The 25,032-nt window shown below is 42.0% G+C and overlaps 1 protein-coding gene across 1 annotated transcript in view; it reads right to left on the reverse strand.

Moving 5' to 3' along the window:
- Positions 1–22,072, reverse strand: part of LOC112215187 (voltage-gated potassium channel subunit beta-2-like) — a 104,953-nt gene extending 82,881 nt beyond the window's left edge. Inside the window, exons 1-3 of the mRNA XM_042299349.1 lie at positions 21,846–22,072; positions 12,238–12,390; positions 11,583–11,636 (exon numbers count right to left, since the gene is read on the reverse strand). Coding sequence (XP_042155283.1) covers positions 11,583–11,636; positions 12,238–12,314 — 131 coding nt within the window. The 5' untranslated portion in view covers positions 12,315–12,390; positions 21,846–22,072. The remainder of the gene's footprint in view (positions 1–11,582; positions 11,637–12,237; positions 12,391–21,845) is intronic.
- Between the last annotated feature and the right edge of the window lie 2,960 nt (positions 22,073–25,032).

The raw sequence follows: 25,032 nt of genomic DNA on the forward strand, positions 1-25,032 counted from the left end.
CGATCGGGTTCAAGTCCGGGCTCTGGCTGGGCCACTCAAGGACATTCAGAGACTTGTCCCGAAGCCACTCCTGCGTTGTCTTGGCTGTATGCTTAGTGTTGTTGTCCTGTTGGAATGGTGAACCTTCGCACCAATCTGAGGTCCTGAGCACTCTGGAGCAGGTTTTCATCAAGGATCTCTGTACGTTGCTCTGTTCATCTTTCCTTCGATCCTGACAAGTCTCCCAGCCCCTGTCACTGAAAAACATCCCCACAGCATGATGCTGCCACCACCATGCTTCACTGTAGGGATGGTGCCAGGTTTCCTCAAGACGTGACACTTGGCATTCAAGCCAAAGAGTTCATTCTTGGTTTCATCAGACCAGACAATCTTTTGGGAAACTCCAAGCGGGCTGTCATTTGCTTTTTACTGAGGAGTGGCTTCCGTCTGGCCAATTTACCATAAAGGCCTAATTGGTGGAGTCTGCAGAGATGGTTGTCCTTCTGGAAGGTTCTTCCATCTCCGCAGAGGATCTCTGGAGCTCTGTCAGCATGAGCATTGGGTTCTTGGTCACCTCCCTGACCAAGGCCCTTCTCCCCCGATTGCTCAGTTTGGCTGGGTGGCCAGCTCTAGGAAGAGTCCTGGTGGTCCCAAACCTCTTCCATTTAAGAATGATGGAGGCCACTATGTTCTTGGGGACCTTCAATGCTGCATAAATGTTTTGGTACCCTTCCTCAGATCTGTGTCTCGACACAATCCTGTCTCTGAGCTCTATGGATAATTCCTTCGACCTCATGGCTTGGTTTTTGCTCTGACATGCACTGTCAACTGTGGGACCTTATATAGGCAGGTTTGTGCCTTTCCAAATAATGTCCAATCAATTTAATATACCACAGGTGGACTCCAATCAAGTTGTAGAAACATCTCAAGGATGATCAATGGAAACAGGATGCACCTGAGCTCAATTTAGAGTTTTATAGCAAACGGTCTGAATACTTGTTGTTTTGGCTCTGTACTCTGTACTCCACTTTCAAATGTCATATCCCCAAGACATGCTAACCTCTCATCATTACAATAACAGGGAAGGTTAGCATTGTTTGGGGGGGGGTATGATATTTGTGAGTCTGTAACTTTTTCACTCATCATTATTAACAGATCATTCAGGATTATCTGTAATCATGGTAGCATCCAGATAAATGTAGAATTGTTTAAAACAATATTAGATTCGTATTTACAATAAAAGTGACTCCAAATTACACCATACATTATTTACCATATATTTCTATTGGGCACAAAATAATCTGAAACACAACCAAAACAAACAGAAAATGCATCCAAACAATTTGTAGTGTTTCACCCTGATCTGTTTCACCTGTCTTTGTGATTGTCTCCACACCCCCCACACCCCCCAGGTGTTGTCCATCTTTCCAATTATCCCCTGTGTATTTATACCAGTGTTCTCTGTTTGTCTGTTGACAGTTCGTCTTGTTTGTCAAACTTACCAGCATTTGTCCTGTCACCCTTTCCCTTTTACAGCGTTTTGGCCCTGTACCCGCCCGCATGACCACTCTGCCTGTCCCTGACCCTTAGCCTGCCTGCCGTCCTGTACCTTTGCTCCACCTCTGGATTACTGAACTCTGCCAGTCCTTGACCCTGAGCCTGCCTGCCGTCCTGTACCTTTGCTCCTACTCTGGATTATCGACCCCTGCCAGACTTGACCTGTCATTTGCCTGCCCCTGCTGTTACAATAAACATTGTTATTTCACACAGTCTGCACTTGGCTCTTACCTTAATACCTGATACAGTATGTACAGTGCCTTGCGAAAGTATTCGGCCCCCTTGAACTTTGCGACCTTTTGCCACATTTCAGGCTTCAAACATAAAGACATAAAACTGTATTTTTTTGTGAAGAATCAACAACAAGTGGGACACAATCATGAAGTGGAACGACATTTATTGGATATTTCAAACTTTTTTAACAAATCAAAAACTGAAAAATTGGGTGTGCAAAATTATTCAGCCCCCTTAAGTTAATACTTTGTAGCGCCACCTTTTGCTGCGATTACAGCTGTAAGTCGCTTGGGGTATGTCTCTATCAGTTTTGCACATCGAGAGACTGACATTTTTCCCATTCCTCCTTGCAAAACAGCTCGAGCTCAGTGAGGTTGGATGGAGAGCATTTGAACAGCAGTTTTCAGTTCTTTCCACAGATTCTCGATTGGATTCAGGTCTGGACTTTGACTTGGCCATTCTAACACCTGGATATGTTTATTTTTGAACCATTCCATTGTAGATTTTGCTTTATGTTTTGGATCATTGTCTTGTTGGAAGACAAATCTCCGTCCCAGTCTCAGGTCTTTTGCAGACTCCATCAGGTTTTCTTCCAGAATGGTCCTGTATTTGGCTCCATCCATCTTCCCATCAATTTTAACCATCTTCCCTGTCCCTGCTGAAGTAAAGCAGGCCTTAACCATGATGCTGCCACCACCATGTTTGACAGTGGGGATGGTGTGTTCAGGGTGATGAGCTGTGTTGCTTTTACGCCAAACATAACGTTTTGCATTGTTGCCAAAAAGTTCAATTTTGGTTTCATCTGACCAGAGCACCTTCTTCCACATGTTTGGTGTGTCTCCCAGGTGGCTTGTGGCAAACTTTAAACAACACTTTCTATGGATATCTTTAAGAAATGGCTTTCTTCTTGCCACTCTTCCATAAAGGCCAGATTTGTGCAATATACGACTGATTGTTGTCCTATGGACAGAGTCTTCCACCTCAGCTCATGGGCCTCTTGGCTGCATCTCTGATCAGTCTTCTCCTTGTATGAGCTGAAAGTTTAGAGGGACGGCCAGGTCTTGGTAGATTTGCAATGGTCTGATACTCCTTCTATTTCAATATTATCGCTTGCACAGTGCTCCTTGGGATGTTTAACGCTTGGGAAATCTTTTTGTATCCAAATCCGGCTTTAAACTTCTTCACAACAGTATCTCGGACCTGCCTGGTGTGTTCCTTGTTCTTCATGATGCTCTCTGTGCTTTTAACGGACCTCTGAGACTATCACAGTGCAGGTGCATATATACGGAGACTTGATTACACACAGGTGGATTGTATTTATCATCATTAGTTCATTTAGGTCAACATTGGATCATTCAGAGATCCTCACTGAACTTCTGGAGAGAGTTTGCTGCACTGAAAGAAAAGGGGCTGAATAATTTTGCACACCCAATTTTTCAGTTTTTGATTTGTTAAAGAAGTTTGAAATATCCAATAAATGTCGTTCCACTTCCTGATTGTGTCCCACTTGTTGTTGATTCTTCACAAAAAATACAGTTTTATATCTTCATGTTTGAAGCCTGAAATGTGGCAAAAGGTCTCAAAGTTATGAATTTTTATGCTATGAATATGGGACCAAATATTTCACTTTTTACGACTTTAATACAAATGTACAGTCGTGGCCAAAAGTTTTGAGAATGACACAAATATTAATTTTCATAAAGTTTGCTGCTACAGTGTCTTTAGATATTTTGTCAGATGTTACTATGGAATACTGAAGTATAATTACAAGCATTTCATAAGTGTCAAAGGCTTTTATTGACAATTATATGAAGTTGATGCAAAGAGTCAATATTTTCAGTGTTGACCCTTCTTTTTCAAGACTTTTGCAATCCGCCCTGGCATGCTGTCAATTAACTTCTGGGCCACATCCTGACTGATGGCAGCCCATTCTTGCATAATCAATGCTTGGAGTTTGTCAGAATTTGTGGGTTTTTGTTTGTCCACTCGCCTCTTGAGGATTGACCACAAGTTCTCAATGGGATTAAGGTCTGGGGAGTTTCCTGGCCACGGACCCAAAATATCGATGTTTTGTTCCCCGAGCCACTTAGTTATCACCTTATGGCAAGGTGCTCCATCATGCTGGAAAATTCATTGTTCATCACCAAACTGTTCCTGGATGGTTGGGAGAAGATGATCTCGGAGGATGTGTTGGTACCATTCTTTATTCATGACTGTGTTCTCAGGCAAAATTGTGAATGAGCCCACTCCCTTGGCTGAGAAGCAATCCCACACATGAATGGTCTCAGGATGCTTTACTGTTGGCATGACACAGGACTGATGGTAGTGCTCACCTTGTCTTCTCCAGACAAGCTTTTTTCCGGATGCCCCAAACAATCGGAAAGGGTATTCATTAGAGGAAAGGACTTTACCCCAGTCCTCAGCTGTCCAATCCCTGTACCTTTTTCAGAATATCAGTCTGTCCCTGATGTTTTTCCATCATACAAACTGAGGCAGCAGACTTTGTGAAAATTTATATTTGTGTCATTCTCAAAACTTTTGGCCACGACTGTATTGTCCCAATCATTTTGGTCCCCTAAAATGGGGGCAGTACGGACAAACAGTGATATAATTTCTAAATGGTTTATGCGATATAGATGAAAATACCCTCAAATTAAAACTCAATCTGCACTTCAACTGCATAGTCATTGTATCATTTCAAATCCAAAGTGCTGGAGTACAGACCCAAAACAACAACAAAAAATGGTCACTGTCCCAAAACTTTTGGAGCTCGCTGTATATACAGTGCATCACTTGTTCAACATTTTGTTGTGTTTCAGCCTGAATTTAACAGGCTGTAAAAAAAACTGTAATTTTAATGTCTGTGATAAGAGAAAACTGAGGATTGATCAACAACATTGTAGTTACTCCTCAATACTAACCTAATTTACAGTGAATAGAAGGAAGCCTATACAGAATACAAATATTCTAGAACATACATCCCTTTTGCAACAAGGCAGTAAAGTAATGTTGCAAAAAATGCGGCAAAAAAATATGCATTTAACTTTTTGTCCTGAATACAAAGTGTTATGTCTGGGGAAAATTCCATACAACACATTACAGGCAAAATCCAAGAAGAAAACCTGGTTTAGGCTGCTTTCTGCCAGATAATGGGAGATTAATTCACCTTTCAGCAGGATAATAACCTAAAACACATTGCCAATTCTACACTACCGTTCAAAAGTTTGGGATCACTTAGAAATGTCCTTGTTTTTGAATGAAAAGCAAAAGTTTTGTCCAAGTGATCAGAAATACATTGTAGACATTGTTAATGTTGTAAATGACTATTGTAGCTGGAAATGGCAGATTCTTTATAGAATATCTACATAGGCGTACAGAGGCCCATTATCAGCAACCATCACTCCTGTGTTCCAATAGCACGTTGCGTTTAAAAGGCTAATTGATCATTAGAAAACACTTTTGCAATTATGTTATCACAGCTGAAAACTGTTGTTCGAATTAAAGAAGCAATAAAACTGGCCTTCTTTAGACTAGTTGAGTATCTGGAGCATCAGCATTTTTGGGTTCGATTACAGGCTCAAAATGACTACAAACAAATAACTTTCTTCTGAAACTCATCAGTCTGTTCTGAGAAATGAAGGCTATTACATGCGTGAAATTGCCAAGAAACTGAAGATCTTGTACAAAGCTGTGTACTACTCCCTTCACAGAACAATGCAAACTGGCTCTAACCAGCATAGAAAGAGTAGTGGGAAGCCCCAATGCACAACTGAGCAAGAGGACAAATACATTAGAGTGTCTTTTTTGAAAAACAGTTCCTCACAAGTCCTCAACTGGCAGCTTCATTAAATAGTACCCGCAAAACACCAGCCTCAATGTCAATAGTGAAGAGGCACCTCCGGGATGCTGGCCTTCTAGGCAGAGTTGCAAAGAAAAAGCCATATCTCAGACTGGCCAATAAAAAGAAAAGATTAAGATGGGAAAAAGAACTGCACCCTCCCTCTGCACCAGCCTTTTCTATGCACCATCCCCCTACCTCACTCTCTGTTACACCCAGGCTGCTGTGGTCAGAGAGGTCGTAAATTCCTAGGGAAGATCCTGCCTCATGGCCAGACAGTATAGAGAGAGAGTGAAGTTTCATAGAGAGAACAAAGGAATTTCTTCTACATTACAGAAGATGAGGTCCAAACAACATTTATGTTCTGGAGAAGGTATAAAATATTGGTGAAGAATCCAGCTACAAACTAGTCCGTTTGGTACAATTTTGTGAAACTCATGGGAGACAATACGGCCACATTACCATAACGCTGTTTATACAATAGCCTCAGATATGAGGCTTGCATCTAATTGCTGTACAGGATGAATGAGGAAAGATTAAACTATTTGTGAAATTATGGGATGCTATGTAATGATGTAATGTGAGAGAATTGTATTTCTGTGTAAAGTTTCACTTAAGTCACTGGCACGCCCCCATGAACACAGTTAGGACCTGGCATTATGAGACAGCCTTTTTCTGCTCTTCCGAATAAAACCCCCACCTTGAGAATTCTATCACCAGACCATGTTTCTCTCAATTACGAGAGGACAAAGGTTGCAGACCAGCTTACCTCGATAACGAGAGGGCCAAGGTTTGAGACCAGACTGCTGAATCTTTTAACCATCCCACGTGGTTAAATTCTTAGCCTATCGATACCGACAGAATAAGAACAAGTCTTTGATATTAATTACTAGTCTTCAGCTAGGAATTCGGTATCATTGAACGGGAAGACCGACAACAGGCTAAACATCTATTCTATAACGACATGAATGAATGTCACTCTGAACTAACCATTCTAACGACAGAGAGAGAGAGAGAGAGAGAGAGAGAGAGAGAGGGCAGACAGACTCTCCAAAAGAAACAAACTTTTCAACAGAGATCCTGACGACACACTGAGCGTAAATATATATATTGATTGCAATTGTTCCCGAATGAGTGAGCATTCATGTTCAAAGGATTAGCATTTAAATTGTTATAATTATCAACTCTGTAGTGACTTCTCAGCTGACCCCCATTCCCCTTTTGTCTAACAAGCCGCCATGCCGGTTTAGCCCACTAGGGCACATTCCCCTATCATTTCTTGTAACCCTATTTACTTTGTTTGTTTGTGTGTGCACTTCTGTGATTGTTTAGTTAGTTAATAAATAAATGAGTTAAGACAATTGATGAATGGGTGACTCATAGTGAAGACTGGGTTTGTGCAGATTATCAACAATTTACGACGTTTGGAATGAGACTAACGTGACGGAAAGAAGAATTCATTCATCAGAAGACTAATTGATCAGATATTAAAATATCTGAAAAGTTGTATTAGGAAAATTATAACTTTGTAATCTGAATATTTTCCTTGGTGCCCCGATTTCCTAGTTAATTACAATTACATGATTAATCAGTTTAATCGCGTAATAATAATTACATAGAGTTGTTTGATAAATAATTATTCAGTTTAATGATGCCAAAGGCACGACACTGGTCTAAAGAAGGCCAGTTGTATTGCTTCTTTAAACAGCACAATAGTTTTCAGCTGTGCTAACATAATTGCAAAAGGGTTTTCTAATGATCAATTAGTCTTTTAAAATTATAAACTTGGATTAGCTAACACAATGTACCATTGGAACACAGGAGTGATGGTTGCTGATAATGGGCATCTGTATGCCTATGTAGATATTCCATTAAAAATCAGCCGTTTCCAGCTACAATAGTCATTAACAACATTAACAATGTCTACACTGTATTTCTGATCAATTTGATGTTATTTTAATGGATAACAAATCTGCTTTTCTGTCAAAAAGAAGGTCATTTCTAAGTGACTGGAGTTGCTTACCAAGACGACAGTGAATGTTCCAGAGTGACTCAAATCTACTTCAAAATCTATGGCAAGACCTGAAAATGGTTGTCTAGCAATACTGTCAATTAATATTTCGGTATTTTATTTTCAATAAATTTGCTAACATTTCTAAAAACATGTTTTCGCTTGATCGTTATGGAGTATTGCATGTAGATGGATGAATTTTTTATTTTTTATTTAATACATTTTGAATTATATCTGTAAGACAACATAATGTGGAATAAGGGGGTATGAATACTTTCCGAAGGCACTGTACCTACTGTATATATACTGAGTATACAAAACATTAAGAGCACCTGAGTTGTATTCGAATACTCATACTAACCGCACTAGCCGTACTATTTGTAATGTGATTTGAGTATATCATATGCTTATTGGTCATAGTATGGATATAGCTAGTATGCCAAAAGTTCCCGGATGTCGTACTAAATTCTCTATGCAGTGGACACATTTTCTGTGCTTTTAGGGCCCATAATGCAATTCTTCAGAAAATGGGCATGGCTTTACAACATTTTCAGATTTGAAGAAAATGGCAGAAAATATGCAGCCGAAGTCCAACGACAGCGGATACAAATTCATTGCTTTAACCAATTATGACAAATGTTAACAACATGTTGTGCAATGTAATAAAGTAATGACTTTTCAAATAAGTTAAACGTTATGTTGGCTGACAATTTGTTAGCTACGCTATCCTTATGAACCTCATAGCATTACAGCAGTCTGTACCAGTATGTTAGCTAATTACCTAACGTTAGTTGGTTACTAATATATCAAACTTGCCAGGCAGTATAATAACTACCTAACTAACTACCTGACATTTATTGACCTTGATTATCCACATCATTCTTAGCTAAGTGGTATAGTTGTTGTGTGTTTCAATGGACATTGTTAATTCTGGCTATCTACTCTGATTTCAGAGCACTCTTGTGCAGAATAACTGATGAATTTACGAATGGTCAACACCCGTTGAATATGGCCGGTGTCAGTAAATGTTGGCAAAAAAGTATAATGAAATCGTTGCCAGCAGCACAGTTGCGGTCACCAACACTCTGGATAACATGAAAACTGCCTAACCACCTCTGCTAGGGCGAGTAAAATGATAAGAGTAAGGTGTTCTCTCATTTGGCTCTGGAAGTAGTTGGCTTAGGTGCTTGACTGCCGTTAAACACTCGGATCAGCCCTTCTTCTCGGCCAGAGCATCCAGTGTGCGCTCTGAACGCTCTGAGAGCAAAATGCTCTGAATTTACGAATGGACAATCTGACAACACTCTGGATTTACGAATGCCCAGAGCGCACTCTGGCATTTAAATTTACGAATGCACCCAAAATCGGAAAATGTTTAGCTAGTCATTTGTTATGCTAACAAGCTAGCAAGAGGTTGCATAACAACCACAACAATTTCAGGTAGACAGGCAAAGCTCTAGTACGTTCAACTGAAACGATACTCTTCATTTACAGTATACTAAAATGAACTAATAGTATATAGTACGTAGTATATACTCACTAAGTATGTAGTATACAGTATGTTAGTATGGGTATTCGAACACAGCTCTGTTCTTTCCATGACACAGACTGACCAGGTGAATCCAGGTGAAAGCTTTGATACCTTATTGATGTCACGTCAATCAGTGTAGATGAAGGGGAGAAAACAGGTTAAAGAAGGATATTTAAGCGTTGTGACAATTAAGACATGGATTATGCATGTGTCCCTTTAAGAGGGTGAATGGGTAAGACAACAAATGTAAGTGCCTTTGAACAGGTTATGGGAGTAGGTGTCTTGTGTACCGTTTGGTCAAGAACTGCAACACTGCTGGGTTTTTCCACATCTGTCATTCTCATTGAAAGCAAGTCTAAGAAGCGTTAGATCATTTCTATATGCTTTGTTTCTATGCTTCCCGTTCTTAAGTGTTGTTCTTACATATTTTACTTTCGGTTTTGTACACCAGCTTCAAACAGCTGAAAATACAATATTTTTGGTTATGGAAAACATATTTCACAGCGGTTTAGATGGTACAATGATTCTCTATACTATACCTGCTTGTTTTGTCAAATAAACTGAAATGTGACTCGTTTCAGGAAACAGGAGAGCCATTTGAACGTAAATCTTTTTTTAAATCAAAATGCAATTTTAGGCAGTAATGCCTTCTGGAACATGTGAACTTTAACGTGCCTTAATAACAAACATGTATGCCATCTGTAAATACGAATGAAAGTGTTCAATTACGAGCCTAGTTGGTATTTGCCACAGAAAAAGCAGAAAACCTTCCCACTAGCCATGATTGTCTGAGATAATGATTGGAATGGACATGCCGAGAGATGAGTTCGGATTGGTCTGCCATAAAGCAAGCTTCTGTCTATAATATGAGCTGGTCAGTATATGTAGGTCATCCTTTCTAACACGGCTTTTTTGGAAGATATCACGTAGTAGAACTGCATAAGTGTTGCTCTCCACTTTCTGGAAGACAGCGTTTTGAAATCAGCGGAATTAGAGTATGATAGCTAAGGAGATGGAAAATATTCTGGTGTTTGATTGCAAATATGCAGACAGAGTCGAAAAGAGAACACACGGAAGGCTGTTGTATAAAACACCTGTCTCCGGATCACAACTTCAAACTAAGGGCAACCATGGCATCCGTGACAGAGAGGGAGAAGCGTCCATCCATGTAAATGGGTAAGAGAGTCTAGCTTTTCAGATATTATACATTTGTAATTTTATCACAAAGTCTTTTTCATTTAAAGTTTAAGTGTACTGTTAGCCAGCTAGCTAACATTCCGTGTATGATCTGTGTAGTAATATTATTCATATTATTGTTAGCTAGCTAGCTATATGTCTAAACAAAAACTCCACTATGCAAGTAACTATTTCAATAGAATGTTTATGATGTCACTGCGACAACTGTCAATAGACGTAGCTGGTAAATTCGCTTGGGCTATCTACTCAGATTTCAGAGCACTCTCGTCTAAGTATGCAAGAGTGCAGAATAACTGACGAATTTACGAACGCTCAACACCAGTTGAATATGGCCGGTGCCAGTAAACGTTGGCAAAAAAGCGTCACAAAATGTTTGCCAGCAGCACAGTTGCAGTCACCAATGCTCTGGATAACATAAAAACAGCCTAACCAACTCTAGTGGGGCAAATAAAATGGTCAAAGTGAGCTGTTTTCTCATTTGTGTCTGGAAGTGGCTAGCAAGCTATCCAACGTTAGCCAGTTAGCTTAGGTGCTTGACTGCTGTTGTTAGGTCAGAAAGCTCGGATCAACCCCACTCCTCAGCCAGAGCGTCCTGTGTGCACTCTGAACGCTCCCAGAGCGAAATGCTTTCAATTTATGAATGGACAATCTGACAATGCTATGAGTTTACAAGAGCACACTCTGGCACTCCAAATGACATTTATGAACACACCCGTAGTATAAGCCAGCCGTTAGTCTTGAAATCTTCGGATGTTTAGTACATAGCCTCACATGTGACTCCTTAAAGAGAAGGGTGGGGCTAAAGCTTAAGAGGGTGTGAACGATGCTGAAAGGGTGTAGACAAAAAAGAGCTCTCCAGTAAGTATCAAATATACAAGGGCCATTTTCTCAAAAGTGAGGTTACAAGTTTATCAACTTTCAAAGCAGAATTACTTTCCCAGTGTTCCTCAACTGTAGTGTACGATATACAATTTTCTAGCTCTGAGTCTCTACTTTTATTCAATGTAAAAATAAAAATACAATTTTCAAATTTTGCTACATGAGGCCGACTCGAGCTGGTCGTTCACAAATTAATTTTAGCAACCAGGAAATGGCAGAGCAATTTCTGCATAGTGCATCTTTAATATTTTATAAGCTGGTTCCACAGGCATACCACTGTGGTTCATTGACCGAGGAGTGACAGAGAATATGACTGTATATCCAGGGAGGAGGGATATAAGACTTGTAAATTGTACCTGTAGTACTGCAGCTGTCGCTTGCTGGGACTCCCATGGCTCCCATACCGAGCACTGGAGAGAAAAATAGAAAAATAGAGAGCAGGAGCGAGAGAGCATTGTCAAGCAAGCAAGAGAGATACAAGGCAACCTACAAGTAATACAAGGGTAAAATAAAACAGATCTACAGGACTACAGCACTAAGCCAAATTTCCCTGTTGCTGTGAGGCTGTATTCTTTCAGCCATACATGTATGGCTCCACCTAGTGTTGATTCTGTGTGTGTGTGTGTGTGTGTGTGTGTGTGTGTGTGTGTGTGTGTGTGTGTGTGTGTGTGTGTGTGTGTGTGTGTGTGTGTGTGTGTGTGTGTGTGTGTGTGTGTGTGTGTGTGTGTGTGTGTGTGTACACATTTTATTAAACTTGTAAGGACCAAGAGTCCTCACAAGAATAATAAACCCTCAAAAATTCTGAGAAAAGATACATGGCTTAAGGGTTAGGTTTAGGGTTAGAATTGGAGTTAGGGTTAGAATTAGGATAGTGTTAGGGTAAGGTTAAGGTGTACGTGTGTGTGTGTGTGTGTGTGTGTGTGTGTGTGTGTGTGTGTGTGTGTGTGTGTGTGTGTGTGTGTGTGTGTGTGTGTGTGTGTGTGTGTGTGTGTGTGTGTGTGTGTGTTGTACCTGTAGATCATGCCAGGGGATGCATGCTGTTTATGGGAGAGGCGCGCCGGCGAGTCCTGGTTGGATTCAGGATACATGAGGCCACGAGGAGGGGAGCGTGGCGGGATGGAACGCCTGCTGTGGGGTCACTCTCTCACCTATGATCTCTTACCTCTGTGGACAGACAAGAAACGACAGGGTAGGACTGAACTTGCTAGGTTTAGAGAATGTATGGTGAGTCTTCCATAAAGTCTTTAAATAAATACAATTTCCGAAACTAGATAGTGTTTCCAGAGGCTTTAGCGCTCTCAATTTTATATTGTTCTATAGTGCCTCCTAGAGTCTGCTAAGGGATTTTCATGACAATGTAGGGTATTTTGAAGGGTTGTAACTGTCACATTGTGTTTATGTGGGGTGTGCATCACCATTTCAGAGGGGGAGAAGCATTAGCCTACCCTTCATTAAATTAATTTCTGAAGTCAGACTGGGTTATTTTAAGGGTTACTGCACATAGCCAAAGGGAAACAAGTATTGGTAAGATGTTTGCCTATCTGATAGTGTTTCTAGAAGCATCAGAAGTGTCATTAGTGGTATAGTGTTCTACGGACAAACCCTCCAATAGATGTTGCTGTTCTCTAACAATACTTGACCATGCTCAATCAGAACAAAGCAAGCAAATCACTTTAATAAAAGTCCCATTTCATTATTGCTTTTTACACATTTCTATCAGCAAAAATGTGACAATCAATCCCCCATCCCTGGATTAAGACACTGTGGATTCATTTTCTGAACCAATCTGCTAAAAGGCCAGTGTTCTCTCTGATTCTGTCCCCCGTTGGATTCTATTTCCCCTAACTCTGTTTGAGAAGAAACGGAAAGGCAAAATTTAAAAAATTCTACCAAATGTTGTAGGATCATTGATATAAACACAATTGGATGTAGCAGATGATGTGGTGTCACTGTTAGAGATTTGGTTCAGATCTAAAAATGCCAATCCAAATGCAAGGAGGGGGCCATGGCTGTTGAATAAAATGGCCAACTCAAAACGTTAGTCTTTTTTTCACTCTATTAGTGAAGGTCATGTCCTACAGTATGATTTTAAAAAATGGACACTGAAACCCACAGTTTAAATAAAATCCACTGTAAAACCAAGAGAGTTGTTCACCTTCCAGGTCACAGATAGAGAATGTATGGTGAGTCTTTGGGGCTCCTGAGTGGCACAGGGGTCTAAGGCATTGCATCTCATTGCATCACTACAGTCCCTGGTTTGGGTCCAGGCTGCACCACATTCGGCAGTGATTGGGAGTCTCATAAGGTGGTGCACAATTGGCCCAGCGTCGTCCAGGTTTGGTTGGGGTAGCCCGTCATTGTAAATAAGAATTTGTTCTTAAATGACTTGCCTAGTTAAATAAAGGTAAAAATATATAGGCCTCAAGCCACTGTTTAAGTGTGTTAAAGGAGGGCTGTTGCATGCTCTGGCGTGGTCTCTGTGGCTGAAGTGCATCAATGTTACGACTCATTACCCTCAGCATTGTGAGGGAGCGGTCATGTAAAAGCAGGGGCAGATCATGTGAAGGTGACTCCAAACTCCCTCCTCCAACTCATTGAGATACAGAGCAGGGCTGGCAACAGCAGTAATGGTTGCCTACTAGCCATTGAGCAGTTTCTGGAAGATATTCTGTAGTCTGGCTGATACCAAACTCAAAATCCTCCTGACTTCAGTCTGGAAAGTCTTTTTTGACGTTATGCCTTGATAATGAAGGGGGCTGTGCTTTTACTGGTTGATTCTCCTCCATGTCTTTCGCACTCAAACACCCACAAGCACAGCCCCCCTTCCATCACAACGGTTTGATTTTCAAATCCAAAAAACAACAGGTCTCAAACCCCCCCCCAGGAAATGAAAAACATTTTGGGAGATCCAATCAATGCGTCCGCTCAATTTCTGAGCGAATATTGCATTAACAAATGACCTCCTTTCAAGACCAGTGATTCACAGCTCTTCCTCTGGAAAAGAGACACTATATAATTAGAAATAGTGCTCCATCTACTGAAAGTACTGTATTACACGGGCACCATAGTTCACATATCTATTTCAAATTCAGATTCTTCTTGCCAACCGATTCTTCATGACGATTTAGAAAGGAACATTGTCACAGATGACTAATGCTGAATCTGAATATTGAAATGTCGGATGTGTCTGAAATGGCACCCTTTTCCCTAAATGGTGCATTACCAGAGCCCTGGACAGAGCCCTGACCAGAGCCCTGGTCAGAAGTAGTGCACTATATACAGTATGGAAAAGGGTGCCATTTCAGACACACCCGACATTTCAATATTCAGATTCAGCATTAGTCATCTGTGACAATGATCCTTTCTAAATCGTAATGAGGAATCAGTTGGCAAGAAGAATCTGAATCTGAATTTGATATAGATACAGTATGTGAACTATGGTGCCCGTGTAATACAGTACTTTTGGCCAACTCTGCATTTAGTCACACAAAGGCATCATCGTCCATTGAATATAACATACAATAGGCCTATAAGTTGATGTCACTGTACAAACAGTAGATGAACCACTTTTTTTAATATATAAGTCGTAAAATGGATGAAAACAAACCGAAACAGGAGGGACTACCTGAACTTGTTTTACTTTTCTGTAGCAAAACCTTTTGCTACACTCTGCACTAATGAATGCAACCATAGTTTTCCCACTGTCATAGAGTTTCACTGTTAAATCCGTCCCTTGCCCTTGGTCTGATAAATCTGCCTAAAACCGCTGGTGTAATTGGAAATGTATACTCCCTCGATCTAAGAATAGAAGTTCATTAAAAAGTGGAAAGGTCTGACTCAATCCAAGAATAACAGATTACAATAAGAGGCTGAGCAGGGAGAATGGCAACCAAGAGGGACATGGACCAATTCAGACTATGGCCCAGTCCAAAAAGAACCCCTTTCTCCCTAGGCACTTGAACAGAATGTGATTTTTTTTAAAGTATAAGCAATATGGGGGTTGCTCCACCTTTCCCTCTGATAGGCTGGGTGAAATGTTCACCAAATTGCTAACACCTATACAATCCTTTCAGATGAATAGAAATTGACTGCCAACATACACATGGAATTTGGTGTTGAAAATGTAGTGCATAGCTGTAGCCATTACACTAAGCAGTAACCTGGTTTCTACTTTAAAAATACATCGATCCCAGATGCCCTCTCCATTTTTCTCCTGCCTCCCGTGTGTGTGTGCGTGTGTGTCTTTATGTGTGTGTGTGAGAGCCTGTGTTTGTGCTGACGAGGAGCCCGGGGAGGCCGACCTGCTCCTGCCTCTTGCACCCCGTCCTTGTTCCGGCCAAGGAAGCAGAGAGCCAGCCAAGAAGAATTTTCCTGGCACCGAATGAAACATGACAGAAATGGTGCCATAAAACAAGTGAAGAGTCTGAGTTCCACCTTTCCTGGAACTTTTGAGCCTAAATTAGCAACTGAAACAACCCACCACATTCCTCCGACTGCAGCTGCCTTCGAACCAAACAAAAGCCATGATAGTGGATCAACAACTCCCAAGAGCTAGAGACCAAGAGGTGAGACGGGAAGGTGTCCAACGTATCCATAGTCAACTAAATGCGTGCTTCCTCTCTGAAGTTAGTGCTGCATGAGGTGACATGACATATAGAAACCGTAAACCAAACCTCTAAATGAATCTCCAACAGGTAGACTCAGTTTTTCAAACAAAGAGGGGAATAGAAAGAGGTAGAAAGGAGAGATGGCAAAGGGAGGAGGAATACATTGACAGTGTATTGTGGAGCAACACATGGGGACTCTGCAGCTTGCTCTCAGCCAATGACAACTCTTCTGGGACAAACTCCAACACAAGTGGATGGTCGGGCGTCCGCAGCTGGCTTCCGACGGGAGAGGACGTTTGATGTATCACCCTCAGCTCGCATTTCTGCTGTCTCATGCCATCATCATCGGCTTTCAGCAGCAGGGAGGGAGGGAGGGAGGAGAGGTGTCGGAGAGACAGAGTGCTCACTTTGCAGCTATTCCTGAAGTGACACTGATGGGAAAGACTAGAGCCTGGGATCACACAGGGATGCAGCTACAGTATAGAGAGGACATAGAGTGTATAGTTGATACAATCCCAATCAGCAGACAATCTACGACCAAATCATAATCAGGTCCTGTGTGACTCAGTTAATAAAGCATGGCATTTGCAATGCCAGGGTTGTGGGTTTGATTCCCACGAGAGACCAGTACGAAAATGTATGTCCTCACTGCTGTAAGTCGCTCTGGATGAGAGCGTCTGCTAAATTACTCAAATGTAAAACATTTTAATAATACTATTGTGATGAAAATAAATTGCCTACTGAGTGATTCCATATGAAACCAGGAGAAAAAAAGACCACAATATATATATATATTTTTTATTTCAATATTTCTGAATATTGGCAAATACAAACATGAATATTGAAAAAAATCAATTTTGGATTTGGATTATTTTTCAATATATTGTTGAACATATACTCTATGGTCAGATCAAAGTTTCAGAGTGGGAACTCTGCCAGTTTTAAAGTTATTTTATAGAGAGAAATTGGTATAGTAGGAAATGTAACCAATCACAGCCCTCCTGTATCATTGCACATCCTGAAAATCACCAGCAGATGACGGCCACTTTGAATTCAATTTCACATTCACTCTGTTGGTAATGCCTACAAATTGGATCATAACTCTTAAAGTAGCAGAGATTCCATTTTGGAACTTTGATATGCCCGTACAGTATATTATGCTCAACAATATATTACAAAATGTGCCAAATCCAAAATGGTGTTTTTTCAATATTCATGTCTATATTTTTCAATATTCATAAATCAATGTATATCCATAGTCAAGTCAACATCCACAAGGCCGCAGGGCCAGATGGATTACCAGGACGTGTACTCCGAGCACGCGCTGACCAACTGGCAAGTGTCTTCACTGACATTTTCAATCTGTCCCTGACTGAGTCTGTAATACCAACATGTTTCAAGCAGACCACCATAGTCGCTGTACCCAAGAACAGTAAGGTAACCTGCCTAAATGACTACCGACCTGTAGTACACATGTCTGTAGCCATGAAGTGCTTTGAAAGGCTGGTCAAGGCTCACATCAACGCCATTATCCCAGAAACCCTAGATCCACTCCAATTTGCATACCGCCCCAACAGATCCACAGATGATGCAATCTCTATTGTACTCACCACTGCCTTTTCCCACCTGGACAAAAGGAACACCTATGTTGCAATGCTATTAATTGACTACAGCTCAGCATTCAACACCACAGTGCCCTGAAAGCTCATCACTAAGCTAAGGACCCTGGGACTAAACACTTCCCTCTGCAACTGGATCCTGGACTTCCTGACGGGCCGCCCCCAGGTGGAAAGGGTAGGTGACAACACATCCGCCATGCTGATCCTCAACACGGGGGCCCCTCAGGGGTGCGTGCTCAGTCCCCTGCTGTACTTCCTGTTCGCTCATGACTGCATGGCCAGGCATGACTCCAACACCATCATCAAGTTTGCCAATGACACAACAGTGGTAGGCCTGATCTCCAACAACGATGAAACAGCCTATAGGGAGGAGGTCAGAGACCTGGCTGTGTGGTGCCAGAACAACAACCTCTCCCTCAACCTGATCAAGACAAAGGAGATGATTGTGGACTACAGGAAAAAGAGGACTGAGCACACCCCCATTCTCATCGACAGGGCTGTAGTGGAGCAGGTGGAGTGCTTCAAGTTCCTTGGTGTCCACATCACCAACAAACTATCATGGTCCAAACACACTAAGACAGTCGTGAAGAGGGCATGACAAAATCTATTCACCCTCAGGAGACTGAAAAGATTCGGCATGGGTCCTCAGATCCTCAAAAGGTTCTACAGCTTCACCATTGAGAGCATCCGGACTGGTTGCATCACTGCCTGGTATGGCAACTGCTCTGCCCCGACCGCAAGGCACTACAGAGGGTAGGGCGTATGGCCCAGTACATCACTGGGGCCAAGCTTGCTGCAGTCCAGGACCTCTATGCCAGGCGGTGTCAGATGAAGGCCCTAAAAATTGTCAAAGATTCCAGCCACCCTAGTCATAGACTGTTCTCTCTGCTACCGCACAGCAAGTGGTACCGGAGCACCAAGTCTAGGTCCAAAAGGCTTCTCAACAGCTTCTACCCCCAAGCCATAAGACTCCTGAACAGTTAATCAAATGGCTACCCAGACTCCGCTTTTACGCTGCAGCTACGCTCTATTTATTATTTATGCAATCACTTAGGGGCTGAGTCACTGGCTTACTGGTGCTCTTTCATGCCATCCCTAGGAGAGGTGCGTCACTTGAGTGGGTTGAGTCACTGACGTGATCTTCCTTTCTGGGTTGGCCCGCCCCTTGGGTTGTGCTGTGGTGGAGATCTTTGTGGGCTATACTCGGCCTTGTCTCAGGATGGTAAGTTGGTGGTTGAAGAGATCCCTCTAGTGGTGTGGGGGCTGTGCTTTGGCAAAGTGGGTGGGGTTATATCCTTCCTGTTTGTCCCTGTCCGGGGGTATCATCGGATGGTGCCACAGTGTCTCCTGACCCCTCCCATCTCAGTCTCCAGTATTTATGCTGCAGTAGTTTATGTGTCGGGGGGCTAGGGTCAGTTTGTTATATCTCAGTACTTATCCGGTGTCCTGTGTGAATTTATGTATGCTCTCTCTAATTCTCTCTTTCTCTCTTTCTCTCTTTCTCTCGGAGGACCTGAGCCCTAGGACCATGCCTCAGGACTACCTGGCACAATGACTCCTTGCTGTCCCCAGTCCACCTGGCCTTGCTGCTGCTCCTGTTTCAACTGTTCTGCCTGCGGCTATGGAATCCTGACCTGTTCACCGGACGTGGTACCTGACCCAGACCTGCCTTTTTCAACTCTCTAGAGACAGCAGGAGTGGTAGAGATACTCTTAATGATCGGCTATGAAAAGCCAACTGACATTTACTCCTGAGGTGCTGACTTGCTGCACCCTCGACAACTACTGTGATTATTATTATTTGACCATGCTGGTCATTTATGAACATTTGAACATCTTGGCCATGTTCTATTATAATCTCCACCCTGCACAGCCAGAAGAGGACTGGCCACCCCTCATAGCCTGTTTCCTCTCTAGATTTCTTCCTAGGTTTTGGCCTTTCTAGGGAGTTTTTCCTAGCCACCATGCTTCTACATCTGCATTGCTTGCTGTTTGGGGTTTTAGGCTGGGTTTCTGTACAGCACTTTGAGATATCAGCTGATGTACGAAGGGCTATATAAATACATTTGATTTGATTTGATTTAACTCATGTACATATTGCTATTGTTATTTTACTGCTGCTTTTTAATTATTTGTTACTTTCATTTTTTATTTTCAATTTTTTACTGAACTGTTATTTTTCTTAACTTCTTACGGCATTGTTGGTTAAGGGCTTGTAAGTAAGCGTTTTACTGGTTCAAGGTCTACACCTGCTGTATTCAGTGCATGTGACAAATACAATTTGATTTGAAGAGAACTCCTGGACGATGAAGGCAGAGAGGAGAGGACCTTCAGTTGTGCTACCTTTCTGTAACTACACATTTACAACAAACTGTGTCAATTGTTTAGCACCACCTACAATAACCAAACCTAGGATTGCATCAGGTTTGGCAGTGTTCTTTTTTCCAACTTCTTTTTCCCTGAATGATATCGGATGGATTTCTATAACTGAGCAAAAAAAGGCTCTCATTGATACATTACGAATCTATGGGTCCAGAAGTGATTTTTGACTTTTAGAGAAAAAATGACAAGACCAAGAGACTGATCTTGACAGAATGACAGAAGGTCTCCATCTGAAGCCCATTTGTAATTAGGCTGTTTTTTATCTCATCCTCCTTCTCCAATGTTCCTCGAACCATCAATCTCCTTGCTCTGAGTAAACCTTTGTGACTATTTAATACAGAGCGTGATTCCGTTTCACAGTCGTCAATATTTAATGGTGTTAACTCAGATGGAAACAGCAGGATATGTGACACCAGATGCAAAGCTCTAAGGGGTTGGGAGGGTATTAGTAACCATTTTGAAATGGCTGTTAGAAGGTTTCTAGGAAGTCAGAAGTTTACTATCAGGGATTTAAACAAAATAGCCAAATAACCAAAGCATGGCTCATATTCACTCTAAAAACAGAACATTTGGAGAATGTAGGTTGCTTCAGATACAAATCCATTGATCTAAATTGTATTACTCAGTTCCTACTTCCAAAAATAATGATAATGATTATTATTATGATAATTTATTTTGTCCCTTTCGGGTAATTTGTCTTGCATCTCAACAAACCACAGCACAGCATTACCACATAAGTGCATAAATACATAATTCACAAGCAATAACTTCAGCAGACGACACAGGAATAGCGTTTTCTACTATTACTGAGGTAAAATAATGTCTCGATAATTATATGACCCAAATAGCCTATAGTAAATAGTTGCTCCTTTCACAGGACAGATCCATCATCTAATATGTGTCACAACCCAGTCAGTCTGTAGAGCCCCAGGTCAGAGGGCACATAACATACGATCCAGAGAGGGAGGGAGCAACGCCTTGCAACAAGTCACGACCCCACTTCCTGACATCATCGCTGGACACATCGTGTCAATGTTCAGATAACAGTGCTGTAAGTGTGCAGAGCATAATGATCCACTTCTTAGCTGAACTGAGGATACCACTGACAGATGCGCCAAATACGCTTTCCACGGGATTAAACGATTTATGTATTATCAAACAGTAGATAAACAAGCATCTCATATACAAAACAGAAGCACGTATGGTACAAAGTTGTGTATGACTAGTAGCCATACTTCCACTAGTATTTTTAAATCTGTTGCTAATACTTGGTCTATAATTGCTGAGTCAAGAATTTGGACCATGGTAAAAAACTGATATTTTGATCAATGGATAAATGTTGTTCTCTAAACTCGTATTCAAACTCACAGATCCAGGACACTCGCTTGTATTCAACAGCTTACTGCACCAAACAATGCAACAGTCACAAACCCAGTTTTGGAATGATTCCCAATCTCACATGCAATGAATGCGCAAAAACAAAACACTCTAGCTAAACACTTCAGTAATTGGGCAAGAGCAGATTGGAGTGTTAAACTGCATGTTTAACACTCGGCCAACAATCTTTGACAAGGCAAAGTCTGCACAAAAAAACTAGTTTCATATCCACGGAAACTGAAAGTGTCCCCTAACATGTATCAAACTGACACCTAAACCATATGCAGAAATAGCAAACAAATAGTTCATCATAATTAAGAGATACCTCAAAGAGGACATTCACTGAAGATGACTGATTTCTACTGGTGGCAGACCATCTCTCTAGTGAGGCAATCATGCAGTTAACTTTCAAGTCTGGTTTGCACAGAAAGAAAATATAAATATGTTAAGATGATATCATCGTCTGCTAGAGACCCCTGCAGCACTGCAATGATACTATACAGCAACCAGCCATAATGCACATTCAGCACACCGGTATCTGGTCTACACTGTCCTCCAGCACAGTGCTACTGCATGCTATTAGACTAAAACAGAACACTAGTTATTGAGAAATGTCATTGAGCTTCAGTACCCACCTTTGTCCTTAGCTAACCCCAACCTGGCTCAGACGGTGGAGATGACGGGTGGTGATGGAAGGGTAAGCAGAGATCTCTTCTAGAGAGTGAGAGAGGGACAAAGACGGAGAAAAAGGGGGATGCCGGTGGCTAGCCTTCACTTGCTGTATTCTTCCCTGCAGTGTCTGCTTTTGCGCAACAGCATATCGGGAGTGAGGGGGGAGAGAGAAATTATACCGTGAGAGAGATAATGTGATGAGTAAACTCAGAGAGTAACTGAGAGTCATAGTGGAGGAGCATTCCCTCTTTCTCCATGGCGCAGGCACCGACACATGCACACACTTGTGGCAATATCAGATCTACTATAGAAACTAGACATATATTGACCTAACAATATATTCAATCAAATGATACAATGCACATTATCCACAGGGCAAAAAAGCTGGTTGAATCAACGTTGTTTCCACGCCATTTCAACAAATAAATTCAATGTGATGACGCTTGAATCAACAATTTCGTGTTTTTTTCACCTAAATCCAATGACATGGTGAATTTTTTTGTTGAGTTCAAGTTGAATTCACGTTAGTTGACAACTCAACCAAATGTAAATCAAAACTAGATGTTAAACTGACATATGTGCCCAGTAGGAACCTTTTGACTCTGGAAAGTATATTAAACCTTGAAGCTGTTCCCACATGCTTCAAGAGGGCCACCATTGTTCCTGTTCCCAAGAAAGCTAAGGTAACTGAGCTAAACGACTACCGCCCCGTAGCACTCACTTCCGTCATCATGAAGTGCTTTGAGAGACTAGTCAAGGACCATATCACCTCCACCCTACCTGACACACTAGACCCACTCCAGTTTGCTTACCGCCCAAATAGGTCCACAGACGATGCAATATCAACCACACTGCACACTGCCCTAACCCATCTGGACAAGAGGAATACCTATGTGAGAATGCTGTTCATCGACTACAGCTCAGCATTTAACACCATAGTACCCTCCAAACTCGTCATCAAGCTCGAGACCCTGGGTCTCGACCCCGCCCTGTGCAACTGGGTACTGGACTTCCTGACGGGCCGCCCCCAGGTGGTGAGGGTAGGTAACAACATCTCCACCCCGCTGATCCTCAACACTGGGGCCCCACAAGGGTGCATTCTGAGCCCTCTCCTGTACTCCCTGTTCACCCACGACTGCGTGGCCACGCACGCCTCCAACTCAATCATCAAGTTTGCGGATGACACAACAGTGGTAGGCTTGATTACCAACAACGACAAGACGGCCTACAGGGAGGAGGTGAGGGCCCTCGGAGTGTGGTGTCAGGAAAATAACCTCACACTCAACGTCAACAAACCTAAGGAGATGATTGTGGACTTCAGGAAACAGCAGAGGGAACACCCCCCTATCCACATCGATGGAACAGTAGTGGAGAGGGTAGTAAGTTTTAAGTTCCTCGGCGTACACATCACAGACAAACTGAATTGGTCCACCCACACAGACAGCATCGTGAAGAAGGCGCAGCAGCGCCTTTTCAACCTCAGGAGGCTGAAGAAATTTGGCTTGTCACCAAAAGCACTCACAAACTTCTACAGATGCACAATCGAGAGCATCCTGTCGGGCTGTATCACCGCCTGGTACGGCAACTGCTCCGCCCACAACCGTAAGGCTCTCCAGAGGGTAGTGAGGTCTGCACAACGCATCACCGGGGGCAAACTACCTGCCCTCCAGGACACCTACACCACCCGATGTCACAGGAAGGCCATAAAGATCATCAAGGACAACAACTACCCGAGCCACTGCCTGTTCACCCCGCTATCATCCAGAAGGCGAGGTCAGTACAGGTACATCAAAGCTGGGACCGAGAGACTGAAAAACAGCTTCTATCTCAAGGCCATCAGACTGTTAAACAGCCACCACTAACATTGAGTGGCTGCTGCCAACACACTGACTCAACTCCAGCCACTTTAATAATGGGAATTTATGGGAATTGATGTAAAATATATCACTAGCCACTTTAAACAATGCTACTTAATATAATGTTTACATACCCTACATTATTTATCTCATATGTATACGTATATACTGTACTCTATATCATCTACTGCACCTTTATGTAATACATGTATCACTAGCCACTTTAAACTATGCCACTTTGTTTACATACTCATCTCATATGTATATACTGTACTCGATACCATCTACTGCATCTTGCCTATGCCACTCTGTACCATCACTCATTCATATATCTTTGTGTACATATTCTTTCTCCCTTTACACTTTTGTGTGTATAAGGTAGTAGTTTTGGAATTGTTAGTTAGATTACTCGTTGGTTATTACTGCATTGTCGGAACTAGAAGCACAAGCATTTCGCTACACTCGCATTAACATCTGCTAACCATGTGTATGTGACAAATAAAATAAAATTTGATTTGATTTGATTTGATTTGGATTTGATTGCTCTAATTTTGTTCCTTGTGTGTCAGACATGGTATCAAACCCAGGTCCTCTGCCCAGCTCAAGACAGTGTGTCTCCTGAGTGTAAGCTTGGGGAGCTAACACAAGCATTCAGGTCTCAGACAATGCTGCTCATCATGCTAGTTCCTCTCCTAAGATTCTGACACACTGGCTCAAAGCAAAGTTAGTCTTGCCACACAAAGTGAATGGAAGTTTAAATGGGATCTGTCACCTCTCAAAGCAGGGTCACAAAAAGGGAGATGAGCACTTTTTCCAGAGAGGCTCAAGTTTCTGTCACAGAGGTGTATATGGTCATATGGAATGTATTGTGGTTATTTTTTCCATCAGACTCAAATATTCAGCACTTTGCTGAAACTCTGCCCGAAGGTCATCGTTATCAAAGGAAAGGACTGCTGCTATAAGGAAAAACACTAGCTTGACCAGCTTGACTCAGCTCAAAAACACTAGCTTGACTCAGAAAAGTATCCACCAATAAGGAACTTTTGACACCTCAAGGGTGTCTATCTCTGTTGCACAATAATACATTTTCAATTGTATTTCTAATTGTTTGTTTCCAGCTCTGATATTGGGTTTATAACTAAACTGGGCACATGCCATGCGTCAAGAAAGTAATTGGTTACCCTTGCTTGCCAGGCTGTAGCGATACTATAGTCTGGTGTGTTGGGGGACAGATGTCACAACCTGCAGTGTAAAAGACTGCAGTGGAGGCCCCTCAGAGGCTACACTGAGGTTA

Source organism: Oncorhynchus tshawytscha, linkage group LG16 (assembly GCF_018296145.1).
Source record: "Oncorhynchus tshawytscha isolate Ot180627B linkage group LG16, Otsh_v2.0, whole genome shotgun sequence".
Taxonomy (NCBI): Eukaryota; Metazoa; Chordata; class Actinopteri; order Salmoniformes; family Salmonidae; genus Oncorhynchus; species Oncorhynchus tshawytscha.